This window comes from Castanea sativa, chromosome 1 (assembly GCF_040712315.1).
Source record: "Castanea sativa cultivar Marrone di Chiusa Pesio chromosome 1, ASM4071231v1".
NCBI lineage: Eukaryota > Viridiplantae > Streptophyta > Magnoliopsida > Fagales > Fagaceae > Castanea > Castanea sativa.
Genome location: NC_134013.1, coordinates 37,719,701 through 37,734,249, shown reverse-complemented (window position 1 = coordinate 37,734,249; position 14,549 = coordinate 37,719,701). Strand labels below are relative to the sequence as shown.

At 34.7% G+C, this 14,549-nt stretch overlaps 2 protein-coding genes across 2 annotated transcripts; one reads left to right on the top strand and one right to left on the bottom strand.

Moving 5' to 3' along the window:
- Window positions 1-6,186: 6,186 nt before the first annotated feature.
- LOC142629385 (BAG family molecular chaperone regulator 8, chloroplastic) lies at window positions 6,187-9,043 on the top strand. The gene is made up of 2 exons (XM_075803366.1): window positions 6,187-7,847; window positions 7,929-9,043. Exons 1-2 carry the CDS (start codon window positions 7,212-7,214, stop codon window positions 8,751-8,753), a joined length of 1,461 nt encoding a protein of 486 aa, XP_075659481.1. The 5' UTR covers window positions 6,187-7,211; the 3' UTR covers window positions 8,754-9,043.
- A 3,093-nt stretch (window positions 9,044-12,136) lies between these two features.
- Window positions 12,137-14,196, bottom strand: LOC142626195 (protein FAR1-RELATED SEQUENCE 5-like). The gene is made up of 3 exons (XM_075799993.1): window positions 13,966-14,196; window positions 12,366-13,922; window positions 12,137-12,274 (listed from the first exon to the last, which is right to left on the bottom strand). Exons 1-3 carry the CDS (start codon window positions 14,194-14,196, stop codon window positions 12,227-12,229), a joined length of 1,836 nt encoding a protein of 611 aa, XP_075656108.1. The 3' UTR covers window positions 12,137-12,226.
- Between the last annotated feature and the right edge of the window lie 353 nt (window positions 14,197-14,549).

Genomic DNA, 14,549 nt, shown 5'->3' with positions numbered 1-14,549 from the left:
CGGTCATAAATGCACGCGTTCCGGGTTTCGAAGCGTCAGAGACATTTTCAAGGAACGAAAGGACCCCTATACGTGTGACGGTTTGCAAAGTGTGTGTAGGGTGCGCTGTTTGGTTCAAAACTCTATTTCTCCCCTCGGATGGGAGGGAAAAATAAAGTTTTGAGGGGCTATTGTGGGGGGTAAAAGTGTTTGAACAAACGTTTGGGTTTTGGGCCTGATTGGTTGATACAAGTCTGCTTGATCAGGGTCACTAGGCCCACAGGTCAGTCCGCACTATAGTGATCCGAAGAGTTGTCCGAGAAGGAGTATCTCCTCGAACAGGCCCAGCAAGGGCCTTAGGACTTGCTAAACGGCTTAGAGGCAGAATTCTGGAAGAACTGATGGGTAAAGGTGTGATCCAAGCACCCTTTAAAAGCAGGAATGTGTGAGAAATATCTGAGAAAAAAGCTGTTACCACCACATTAAAGGCCCTGCATCTACCTCCCTAGTCGCATTAATGGATAAATGACATCTGAACAGTAGAATTCAACATTCCTGCTATTATTTGAAAACTTCAAGAAGGTGGTGGATGGGACAAGTATCTAATAGGAAGATTTGTGTGACACGTGGATGAAACAGAGAAGAAGAAGAAGTATATAGGAAGACGAGAGAGGAGAGAAGAGGGGGACTTTTTCTTAGCTAAAAAAAACTAAGAATTGTAATCTTTTACTTAGAAAATGAAATACTATATAAATTGTCATCGGCTTACGTCCGAGAAGCTTCTTTCTTATTACGTCCATCTATTATTTGCGTAGACAGCGGCATTCTAGCCTGTCGATCAACTTTCAAATATCTTAAACCTAGGTTTCAAACCCATACTCTACAAATTTCATTGTATAAGGCTCTTTGGGCCTGAGTCTATCACTTGTTTTTGGGTCTAGATACAAATTGTGCACTTACAAATATTATTATTATTATTATTATTATTATTATTATTATTATATTTCACTAACGTGATATTTTATGAGTGTACAAACTTATAACCATGGATTATTCTTTTGAATGTAACCCAATCTTTTTCTTATATTTTTCTATTTTTTAGTCATATATTTTGTTTTGTTTCAATAACTTCTAAGCCGTGAATCATTTGATTCTTTAATATTTTTTAGTCTTTCAAAAATTTTAATATTTGAATTTTAAAGTTATTTTTTGTAGTATCTGAAATTGTCTGACAAATTTTTTGTAAGCCATTGCACATTCAAGTAATGATTTTTTCATCAAATTGTAACACAAATTGAAGTTATACAAGAGCAAATCATATAATGGTGTAGTTTCTTAATCAATTTAATATTTTATAAAATTATTTTAGTCTACCTCACAAATAGGTAAGTTTCCGTGCATAGCACGGGTTAGCGACTAGTTATTACTAAAAGCTGAAGCGTAGCATTTAATGTTGCTATACTCTCATTGAGCCACATCATAGCCACGTCATCATTTTTTATTTCCAAATTTTCTTATATATTTTTTAAAACATTTTCTCATTTAAGGTGACTTAAAAACTCCATTATTTAAAAATTAAAATATTTTTTAACCATTATTTTTATTATTATTTTCCAAAACTCTCCCTCCCTTTTACATCTTCATCTCCTCCACTACTTTCTACCTTAATATCATTCTTTCTCTACCTTTTTATCTTCCTTTATTTTGACTCTTCTTATACTCAACATCTTACTATAAATTTAACATTTTCTTTTTCATTCTATGCATAGTTTTCTCACACAAAAAATGTTACTTCTCTCTCTCTCTCTCTCTCTCTCAATTTTTTTTTCATTTTTTGTTTGATTTTTTTATTTTTATTGCATCGATTCTTTAGGTAGATGAATTTTTGTGTTAATTAGAATTCTACTTTGGGTTGATACAATTTAGTTTTGTATTTTAAGTTGTTATCTTTTATATTCTCTTTGATTAAATATTATCCTACTACATTATACATATAATATATAATAATATAATGTTATTATATTACATAGAATGACTTAAATACTTCGATGTTTATTGCTATATATTTTATTTTTACTCTTTTTTCCTCTCATCTTATTTTATTCAATATTTAAATCTAGTTACATCCTCTGTACTATTAAATTATGCATCACAAATCAAGAAAATGGCTAGACACAAACCTTCCTTCCTTTACCATACATTGGGGGAATCAATATATTTGTGTGATAAATAGTCATATAATTTAGATAGCGTCCTTTTAATGTGTCTAGGTCCATAGATTAAGCAATTTGTAGACTTAAATGGCTACTGAGAATGAACTTTTTAAATCAAGCCTAAAAAAATATGAACTACTATATATCATTTAGATAAAAACTTTTATCATAGATACATTAATATTATTTTTCCACAAATTTAAATCACACAAACTTAAAAGATGCCAACAATATTGATCTTATGGGAAAAGTTACATAAAATATTGAGAAAAAAATGTTTTATATTACAATCTACTAAAAATTGTTTTTAAATATTTAAACTCTCTCTCTCTCTCTCTCTCTCTCTCTCTCTCTCAATTTGTTTTTCATTTTTTGTTTGATTTTTTTTTATTGCATCAATTCTTTAGGTAGATGAATTTTTGTTTTAATTAGAATTCTACTTTGGATTGATGTAATTTAGTTTTGTGTTTTAAGTTGTTATCTTTTATATTCTTTTTAATTAAATATTATCCTACTACATTATACATATAATATATAATAATATAATGTTATTATATTACATAGAATGACTTAGATAATTTGATGTTTATTGCTATATATTTTATTTTTACTCTTTTTTTCCTCTCATCTTATTTTATTCAACATTTAAATCTAGTCACATCCTCCATACTATTAAATTATGTATCACAAATTAAGAAAATGGCTAAACACAAACTTTCCTTCATTTACCATACATTGGGGGAATCAATATATTTGTGTGATAAAGGATCATATATAATTTAGATAGCGCCCTTTGAATGTGTCTAGGCCCATAGATTGAGCAATTTGTAGACTTAAAGGCTATTGAGAATGAACTTTTTGAATCAAGTCTAAAAAATATGAACTACTATATATCATTTAGATAAAAACTTTTATCATAGATACATTAATATTATTTTGCCACAAATTTAAATCACACAAACTTAAAGGATGCCAACAATATTGATCTTATGGGAAAAGTTACATAAAATATTGAGAAAAAAATGTTTTATATTACAATCTACTAAAAATTGTTTTTAAATATCTAAACCTTTCTATTTTTCATATCACTGATGTGTTTTACAACTACCACATGTGTTAACTTAGGCCTTAATATTCTTAAGTTTTTTCGGCAAAAAAAAAAAAAAAAAAAAAAAGAGGTTGTCACAAAAGAAGAGTTCATGTAAAGTTTTTTGCAAAATAAAATATTTGTTTTGTAAGACCACCAAACTTGATAATTTGCAAATCGCAATAATATTTGCATAGTTATATAGTTCCAGCTAAAGCAATTGTATATACTTTTAGTCTTCAAAAAACACACATCTATGAGTGGTTAAACATCCATCTTCAGTAGTTTTAACTTTTCATATAATTTTACCTTTACATATTCATCTATTTTAATTTAGATTATTTTTTTCAAAAAAAAAACTTTAATTTAGATATTTATAACTAAACAATGAAATAATAATTCATGAATAATAATAAAAAATATTATCTATACGTATTTATCTTGTATGGTTGTAACTTTACATATAACTTTGCATTTATATATTCATCTACTTTAATTTAGATGTTTATACCTTAATAATGAAATCTATAAACAAAGTAATTAAAACAATCATAAAAGTCACAATTTATTTTTTCAAAAAAATGCCTTTTACATTTCCTTGGAATTTTTTTAAATTTTTTTTTATAAAACCTTTGACATACTAGAGAAATTTCTTTCATATTTCCTTGAAAATTCAAAAGGAAAAAAAAAAAATCCCTTTGATATACCACTAATGTAACCACATCTATAACTATTTATGCCATCCATAATATCTATTTCTTATTAATAACCATAAAATTTACAACTAGTAAGGAAACATACAAAGTAATAAATAATAAATGAAGGAAGAAAAAAAGAAATGAAATCAAATACCAATTAATAACCGTTATTTGGAAAATAAAAAGGTGGTCAAGAGGAGTGAAAAATAAAATAGAGATAACTATACAAAGGACATTAAAAACTTTATAGTACAATAAAACGAACTTTTAAATATAATAATACAAAATTCAAACTTTAAACTAATCAAACTCTAACTAGGGAAATTATATATATAATCATAATCTTCATGCACCATGACTTAAAAAAATTTAATGAATAGTTCTACCTCTTATTTAATGTCTATGTTATGCAAATCATCAACCAATAAATATATGATAATGGTTAAAATTGTAGACAAGATTATGAAAAATATGATAAAGCTATTTTAAAAAAAAAACTCTTTATAAAGTCTAAGGACTAAAATAGTATTTTATCTAAAAAATTATCACGCACAACGCGCGAGTCTGCGACTAGTTACATAATAATAATAAGTCATCTATGAATTCAATTTATGGCCCTATATACTTTTGTACGAGAGAACATTGTTTCAACTTTCAAGAATGTTCGAATAATTCAGGCACAAGTGATAGCTCATAGCGATAGCTCAATGCTAATAATGTCTCTTTTTATGTTATATTTTTGTGATTCAAATCCCAAATCCCAACTCCCAACTCCCAACTCCCTCATTCTTCAATCTACCTATCTAAAAATGCCCTCTTTCAACAATCTACTAATCTAAAAATGCCCAGTGTTAGAATAATTTTTCCATAACTAATTTATGGTTAAAACCCATTAATGGTTGTGGTGGGTATTTTTGTGATTTTGGGTTGGACCTCCTTCTGCTGTTCTGAGGCTTGAGTATTCTGGGTAGGAGAGTCAGGACCGGTCCAATTACAACTCACTTTGGTCCGGCTTGTGCACAAACTATGCCCTTTTTTTATGAAAAAACTATGATTACGTGCCCATGGTAGGTGTAACCGTTACAACAAAGTTATGGCAAGCAGAATGTAATAGAATAAAGATAAGAAAAGCATTTAGTCAAGGCAAACAAAGGATTAAAATGAAGAGCACAACAACAAGAAATGTGTCGTAAAAGGAATGACAGAAATAAAGAGAAAAATAATAATGATAATTAACTCAAAGAAGGAAAAAGGTTAGTCTGCTATATCAAATAATATTATGGGATTAAGGCTAAGGAGGGAACCACTTCCTCAATGTGAATAACCTTTCAGGAGAATTCTGCCACAAAAGTTACTCACTTTGAGGGAACGGACCTGAATGGCTTGTGCCCAAAAAAAAAAAATTTCTTCCCTCAATAGAGAGTAGGCTTTTTAGAGGGAGAGAAGAGATTAGCCTACTGGTATATGCCTAACATACTACACTCTGTTTTTTCTTCCTTATTCTCTGATTCTCGTTTTTCTTTTCTTTCTTCGTGTTTACTTGTGTAGTGTTGTGGTGATGGTGATACCGTGATTCTTTCATGGTGACTGCTACTGTTGTGATTGTCATTCCTCTAATTGTGCATAGCAAGAGCCCTATATATAATGTCTACCGTGACTAGTTTTTACCCTTTTAGCCTTTAACTACTTTTGTCTAGATTTGAGTGTCCTTCCCAACCACTCACTGGTTTGTCAACTGCCCAGCCACCACTACTTACCTGTGTTGACTGTGCCATTACCCATTACCAGACAAAGAAAACTTTTTTGTTTACTTGTTCACCGTGGCATCCTTATCCTCCACGGTGTCGATATTCTCTCTTGCTATCCTTCATGACATGCACCTAGTGGTCCTAGCTCATCCTCCCTCTTTTGGGTGGTATGTCATCCTAGCAAGACATTTTTCCCAAAAGAGTTTAAGTAGGAACCCTAGAATAAGTTTTCCCTTCTCCTCACCACCAGACCATACCCTCTCTTACCTCTGACCCATGACCCACCACCCTTGTATTGGTTGGGTACAGGTTGGCAATGCCTGGGCCTTGCGCATGCTCCTCTTCCGTGTACATGAAAAGCTTGTCTGCTGCTCATGCGTTTGCCATGGTCTAGAGGTTCATCTGTGCATTCTGCCGCTCATCTTTAACTCCTTATGGTGTGAACTATCTTCTGATTTTCCATTCTTTATTGGCTTGCTTCTTCCAAGGGCTAGGCCTTGCTTGATTGCGAGTTTGCCCCTTTTGAGCCCATCTTTGCTCCTTCCGTAATCTTGTTGTTATTCCTGCCATACAACCCTGTCATTCCTGCTGTGGTGTTATTTGACTTGTACCTACTGAGCCTCTTTTGGGCCTGTTGCACGTTCTTCTCCCAATTGGTTTTAATAATCCAATATAATTATTGGGTTCATACTCATGCTACTTTGGGCATCATAGGCCCATTACATTGCTTATGGGCTCCTTTGGTCCATTTCTTCCTCGTTGGGCATCCTCGGCCCATTTTCCTTCCTTGGGTGTCCTCGGCCGGTTTCCAATTCAATATTCTCATAGGCTTTTATTAACTCCTTTTGGACTTCCCTAGCCCAATTACTATATTCTTCATCCTTGAGGTTCATGGGCTTTTCACAAACTCCTTTTTTTCTTACTTCATTACATCGGGCTTGCTGTGGCTCATTCTCGCTTTTCTACATCACAAAATGCCCATGGATTTACTGCTTCTTCCTTTAAGCTCCTATTGGCCCATTTGTTTTTTCAAGGTCCACTTGTTTACTTTATGGGCCTAAGACCCATCACTTCTGTCATTCAGGTTTGATGGGTTTCTTTCTCTCAATTTATTAATTCTCTTTTTACCCATATGATTGGACTTTTTTCTGCTGCCGGACTTTCTCAAAATGAGCATCAACAATGGTAAGATCATCAAACCATTGACCATACAAAGATCCAGTCATTATTGAATCTGATCGGCCTGCTCTGTTGTTAACGTGAATCTGGCGAAGTTATCAGATCATTTTGTACCAAAAGACCTTTTACCCAGTTTCTCATAAAAAAAGACCTTTTACCCTGGGATCCATCCAAATGACTTTATTCCTAAACTTTTAACATTGATAGATAGACAAAGACACCACAGTGACAGCGCAGCGCGACAGACACTAGCCTCAAATTCTCCAAAACCCTCAGCCCCCAAATCTCTGTCTAGCTCACCACCCAAATGGCCTCTCACTCCCACCACCTCCACCACCAAAGCTACTCTTCCCCCACCACTATCACCACCACCCCCTGTTGCTGCAACTCTTGTTGCTTCTACAGCCAACCCCATCTTTGTCCACCATCACCAGACCCACTTCTCCAAGCCCTCGCTGCTCACATTCTTCAATCAACCCCACCAAATCATCACCAACATCAACATCAACATCAACATCATCCCCATCACGATCCTTACTCTCATCAATCTATAAAACTCAACCCCCACAAACTCCATCCTCAAAACCAACACCAACATCATAAAAAATTCCAAGAAATCCCAGATGCAACCCATTATTCCCTTCTCTCCTCTCTGCGTCAACGCATCGATGCCCTTGAGTCCTCTCTCCACCATTTTTCCATTTCTTCTTCTCATTACTCTCCTCCACACTCTCTCAGGGACTTAGCCGCTCGTGTTATCCAAACCCATTTCCGTGCCTTCCTTGTTCGTAGATCAAGAACCCTTAGACACCTTAAAGACCTTGCTCTCATCAAGTCTACCTTCAACTCTCTCAAGTCCTCGATTTCCAGCGAGTCCCACTTCGATTATGACACTCTTTCTCACAAAGCCATGGATTTGCTTCTCGAGCTTGACTCTATTCAGGTAAATCATTCATGGTTTGTTTGTCATTCTGTTCAAAGTTCCTGTCTTTTTGTTTTTTAAGTATGTGGATTTTGTTTTCAGGGTAGGGATTCAATGATTAGGGATGGGAAGAGGTCGATTAGCAGAGATTTGGTGAGGTTCTTGGAGTTCATAGATGGGGTTGCTGTGAAAAGCAATGGACTTCCCTTCAAAGCAATGAAGAATATGAGGTTTGGTCATCCAAATTGTAACAAAGGTAGCGTTTTGGGCACTAGGATTAGAAGTTGGGGTGGGCAGAGGGAAGTGACACAGAAATTGAGGGCTAGAGCTGAAAAGAATGGTGGCTTTTCTAGGGCTTATCAAAATGATGAGGATGATGTGGAGTTTGAGGGGTTCCAGCAAGCTTTTGATGATGAGGAGGAGGAAGAGGAGGAAAGCCCTAGAGTTGTCATTAGTGGAAAGAATGGGCAAATTAGAAATGGGGTTTTGGTGAAAAGAAACGGGGTTCAATCTAGGGTGAAGAAGAGTGTGAGTTTTGCAGAGAACGGGAATGTGTATAGGGTTTTTAGCAACACCCATGAGCCTATTTCAAGGAAGAATGGTACTGCTAGCTTGGATGAGAGTGTTTCCAGTGATGAACAGGGAGAGCTCGACGGAAATCTTTGCAGTGAACTTGAAGAAGTTAAAGGTTTTCCTCAGGGGGCTGAAAATGATGATGAGGCACACTTGGAGAATGGAGGATCACCACAGACCAGTGATGGGGAAAGAAACAGTGCAAGGGTTATAAGAAACGGAGGTGCTTATGAAATTAGAGGGCATTTTAATGATCAAAATGGTGACTTTGTATTCTCTGCTCCTTTTCCAGTGAAGATGGAGGCTAAAGCTGATCAGATGAAAAAGAGAAGGGCCATGAAAATTGAGAAATAAATGGCAACTATAGGAGTTAGGTTCAATGTTTTTGTGACTGTTGAGTGGACATTTGGATTTTGTGTTCCACAAATATCCTAATTGTTAGTTTAGAACTGATCAAAAAGCCATTGTGAAAGAGATGCATGTGACTGGGGCTTTGCTTGTGCGTTTATTATAGCCATTGCTGTGAAAGATAGGGTCCGAGGTTGGTCACTGTGACTAACCTGCCCAGAATTGTAACGTCTACTAATTCAATTCTCTCACACCGTCATTATTTCAAGTCATTTATTACATTCTCCTTATTCTTATTATAGTTTTCTAGTACTATTGATTTAATATGGACTTAAAACAGCTACTCCAATTTCTTTAGTCTATCATTGTTTTTGGCCTGCCTATATTACATTTACTTACGGAATGAACTGTTAATGTTTTTTTGGTAAGTACTTACGGAATGAACTGTTGGCAGCGAAGGATAATAGACCCAAGTCAGTCTCTTCAAATTTATGTCCTCTAGCAGAGGCCATATCATAAACGCGTAAAAAAAAAAATGACATAAGACCAAATAAGACCCTCATCTAGGCCTGGGTTGCAGAGCATTTGTCCTGTATATGATGATGCAGATCAATACAATGGTCACAACGTATTCTAAATCGTTGAGGGAGGATAAATCAAGCCACTATATACAACTCTATTTTGCTAAATATTTGGGATAAATCAGGGCAAGTGATGCGTTTCGAAGTCTGAAAATTGGTTTCTGAAAAAATTGAAAGTAAGTTCGCCACCAACTATTTCTCTTTGCCCTTATACGAGTGAGAGTAGTGTTCAGAGTATGACTTTTTAAACAAGTGAGAGTTCTATTTTCGGAATATGACCTTTTAGTGATTAAAAATAGCTTAAATTTAAAAGCACCCAAGTCAAATAACAAAGTCATCTTTAATATATAGTATTAGATTTATCCGATACTAAAACAATGGCAAAAATCTAAAGAGCTCATTCTACAAGCAATTGGGTACTCAAAAAACAACTCTGAAACCATGACCTCTACAAAGTAAAGAAGAATCACCAAAACCTTTTACTTATTTTTTACACAGAAAAACACATACTACAGGGGCAGAAGAAACAATAATAGATACTTCAAATACCTTTTCTATTTATTGGTAAGTTAGACAAGCACCCTATAGATCTTGAATCTACTACTTTACCCTCCATCCATTATTTAAGGAAGAGAAAGTGGCATTTGAGTTCAGAACTCATAGGCAAAAATGTGACATACTTTCATATGTATATATAGGTTCAAGCATTGTGATGAATGGTTTGAAGACGAAGGAACCAGGCTTGTCCTCCTATGGTTGGCTTATTTCAGATGCGTGTGTTTCTGAGAACCTTTTTTCTGAATTATCCTACTCTCATGTTAAGAGAGAGGGTAACAAAGTTGCACATTATTTGGTTAAACTAGTAGTAAATTACCTGGATAATATAATATGGATGGAGGATGTTCCACCATCAATTTTCCCTTTTGTTCAGGCTAATTTAGCCACTGTTTTGGAATAAAATAACTCAGTGTCTTCTTTCTAAAAAAAAAGTGTCTTCTTTCTCAAAAAAAAGTTACACCTATTGTAACTCTTATAAACTTATACATTTTTTACACCGTAGATTTCTAAGAGATTTAACGTTAAAGAAATCATTAAATGCTATTATTTTCCACCTTACTACCTAATTAATACTAGCATTCTCTCTCTCTTTCTCTCTCTCTCTCTCCCTATTTATTGCTTTCCACTAATATCATTATCTAATAGGCAATCCTTAATTTATCTAATAAAAAAACTATGATTTAAAATATTTAAATAATATTACTTCAATTGTCATCTTACGATAGTGAGCATATATACACACCTATTGACATCACTAATTAATCCCGTAATGTTGATAATTTAGCTCTATCTTCTTATACGCACATAAGGTTCTCTTTCTTATAGGCACATATATTATCCAATTAGTGACATTAACATTGATCTATGGCACCTGATGTAGATTTCTAAAACTTGTCTCTACAAATGTACTTTACTTAGTTGGATAACATATTTAAGCATATTCAAGCATAAGAATGGAAGAAATATGAGCTAATTGGAAACTAGAAAGACAGACAAAATAGTCACTCATAGTGTTTACACTCATATATATATACACACACACATACAGTTCTTTTTTTTTTTTTTCTTCAAGCTATGTGACAATCCAAATATTAAAATTAGATAAAACTGATTTTGTAACTCACCTTTCCTGTGAGTGTAATTCTTGCACAACTGGGTTCTCAGGGTCTATCTTTCCACAAGTTCCAAGAGGATACTTGCTGACAGTGAACGAAGACCTCTCATCTTTCATTGCATCTTTGGCAGATGGATCAATAGTTGTCAAGTAGAAATACGGGATGCCACTACCTTTGTGAGGTAGTCCATCACTGAATGAAACCACATTCCTTCATTGTATTTGAACAATAATGTAAAATTAATATTCATCTCAAAGAGAACTGAGATCATTTTCATTCATTTGGAAGAACTAACATATTTCAGGCAATATTATATTATGCTACAATAACTTAATTAACTTCTATATATGCAGCTTGTACATGAGAAGTAACTCTCTCTAAGACATACGAATAGGAAAACCTTACCCTAAGAAGTTAAGTTGATTGTTATAAGCTCGTAGATTGTTGAAAAAATGAGAAAAAATAAGTATCCTTAGCCTGGACAAAGTATATTGAATAATTATTTACAAACTATAAATAAACTCCTTTATTTATTTATTTTAAGGAGCACATTGAAAGACATTCGATTCTTGTTATGGGTAGTTTTGTGAAATCAATGATTATGGGATTATTTTTCAATTTTTTTTGTTAGATTGTGTTGAAGAAAATATTATATACTGGAAAGCAATAAATAAGGAGAGAGAGGAAGAGAGAGAGAATGCTAGTATTTTTTTTTTTAGAGAGTTTCAACCTATGACGTCCGCTCCTGATGATGCTCTTTATCATCAGACCAAGACACCAATTGGTTTTTGGTGTAGGCGGGGATTGAACCCCAGATCTTTTATTCAACCATCAGAGACTTTACCAGTTGAGCTAACTGGAACCCACGGAGAATGCTAGTATTAATTAGGTAGTAAGGTGGAAAACAATAGCATTTAATTATTTTTTTTAACCGTTAGATCTCTTAGAAATCTACGGTGTAAAAAATGTGTAAGTTTTTAATAATTAGGTGTAACATTCCTATACACACATATAGGAATGTTACATATACTTGAAAGAAGTTTCTCAAAAAAAAAAAAAACAATAAAACATATACTTGAAAGAATAAAGTTACAAAAGTTAGACTACAATGCTAATTTTTCGTAAAGATCTTTTACCTTTATTATATATATGAAGCGGAATGAGGCTGACATGTTAGACAATTAGGGAAAATAAATAAACCTTCAATTGAGAGGAATATCTTCTCCTATCCGCATGAGCTGGTTGTGTAAGCAATTTTCTGATTTTGGTTATCCTACAACCAAAAAAAAAACTAGCTTGTAAACGATTTGAGCAGATACCATATTCAACATGGAGCAAATTCTATTGGAATAAAATAATCTTACAAGGGAAGTGTGTTGGCTTGAATCCTTTAACCACAAGCAAATAGTGCTATCATGGCCAGGGCACTTACCACTAGTGCAAAGCGTGACCCTGCTTGATGATTGCTCTGATGCTAATATATTATTTTCTCTTGAAGAGTCTCTTGTTTTAGTTTTCAGGTTTTCAAGGGGATTTATTGGTGCTGATGAACTATCCACGTGACTGGCAGTAGTGGTGTTCTCATCTTGATAACTCGCGCTGGCCATGGTTTCGAGTTTCTTTGGATTGATGGCATCTTTCTTTGCATCAACGATCTTAATCCTGGCCTCTCTTAACACATTCAATGCCAATCTAAAACTATGGTCAGATGTCATCCCTTCCTCTGCACATTTAATGGCTTCCTGATACAAAATACTGTACTGCAACTTCGTGCCTTTCTGAGATTTGCCTTGCATTTCACCATGGACCTGTACATCCAAAATGGCCTCATCCTTGGCATTTCTTGTCCATCGCTTTGAGATATAATGGTGTGGAAGCATAAAGACATTCTTTGCTTTAAACACTGCAAGCACATGTCGGCAAAGAACACCTTCAAACTCAAACATCTTGCAGCTACAGCTAGCAATTTGTTCAGCTATATTGAAACAAACAAAGAAACATTTATGTTCTTCATCAAATCTTGCTACCTCATATGTGCCCCTTCCTCCATCCTCTCCAGTGAATTTGACAGCAAGTGCAAGAGATTCAAAAACTTCTTCCTGAAATATTATGAAGAATTGTCTTGTGTAAATGTCAGCTGCTTGCTTTTCCATAGGAAGTGGTGTCTTCAAAACTGGTTTAGTATAAAAGGTTTCAAACTCTGCCCTTGCTTCTTTCTCATATCGATCGTCTAAAGCCTTTTCATATTGCTCTGCAAAATCTTGTAAGGTAGTCCTTGCATTCACATAGCCATCAAAAAGTGAGTTTACACTTGTGCTTTGCTGGGTAGCATACATTCCAGCAAAGAATGTGTCTCTTACATATGTTGGCACCCACATTTTGCGGTCAATATAAAGTAATTGAAGCCATTCATTTCCTCTAAGATTGTACTTATCAAGAAGCACTGGCCAAGCAGATTCAAATTTATCAGGTGTCTCACTCTTATTAATGCACCTATCAAATTCTACTTGAAATGTTCTTGGTAGAGAGCTATATGTATCACCCATTTCCCTAGGCATTTTGCTCATGATATGCCACTTGCAATATCGATGCCTTGACTGGGGAAAAACAAGTTCGACTGCTCTACCTATGGCTGAATCATAGTCAGTTATGATTAAGCCAGGTTGCTGTCCAGACATTGCCTCAAGCCATGTTGTGAAAAGCCAAATGAATGTGGATTCAGTCTCATCTGCAAGCAATGTGCAACCAAATAGCAATGATTGTTTATGGTGATTTACTCCAGTAAAACGTGCAAATGGCATTTTATACTGATTCACCTGATAAGCAGTATCAAAGGCTACAACATCAGAGAAACGATTATAAGCAATTCTGGATCTTGTGTCAACCCAGAAAACACTACTTAACCGATCCTCTTCATCAACCTGTATCGCATAAAAAAAATGCAGGATCACTAGCTTGCATAACCTTAAAAAACTTGAGCAGACTTTGGGCATCTATCCCAAAAGTGCTCAGCCTTCCCCTTCCGATGTAATTGACACTATTCTGTGCAGTAAAGACCAATTTATCGAAACCGTTGGAATCGTTAATCAAGACATTTACAGGATCACTTAGACCCATTCCAGGGGAACTGCAAGAGTGACTCAAACTTTTGCTGGGATCAAAATCCTGCTTATGTGACCGAAGAAAATGCCGCATTGCTGGAGTCACTAGCTCATGATTGTGGTTCTTCTCTAGTTTTGCCACAAACCATTTCCCATTATCTCGTTTTCTCACAGTCACAAAGCTTTACAACCTTCCCTTGGTGATAGGTCTAGCACGCCTCCTTTTCATGTCATCACCTGAATCTATCCTTGTACCATGACTCTCTCGACGAAACCCTTCTTTAGAACAACAAAACTCTCGAGATATAATCAAATTATCTTTCTTTGAACGATAGTATGAGTTCACACGAACACTAAAACCGATTTGCTTAGCATAGGCATTGTAAATGTTCCTCGCGTCATCCTCTGAAGTAAACTCCATCCCCAATGTGGGCTCTACAACCCCAC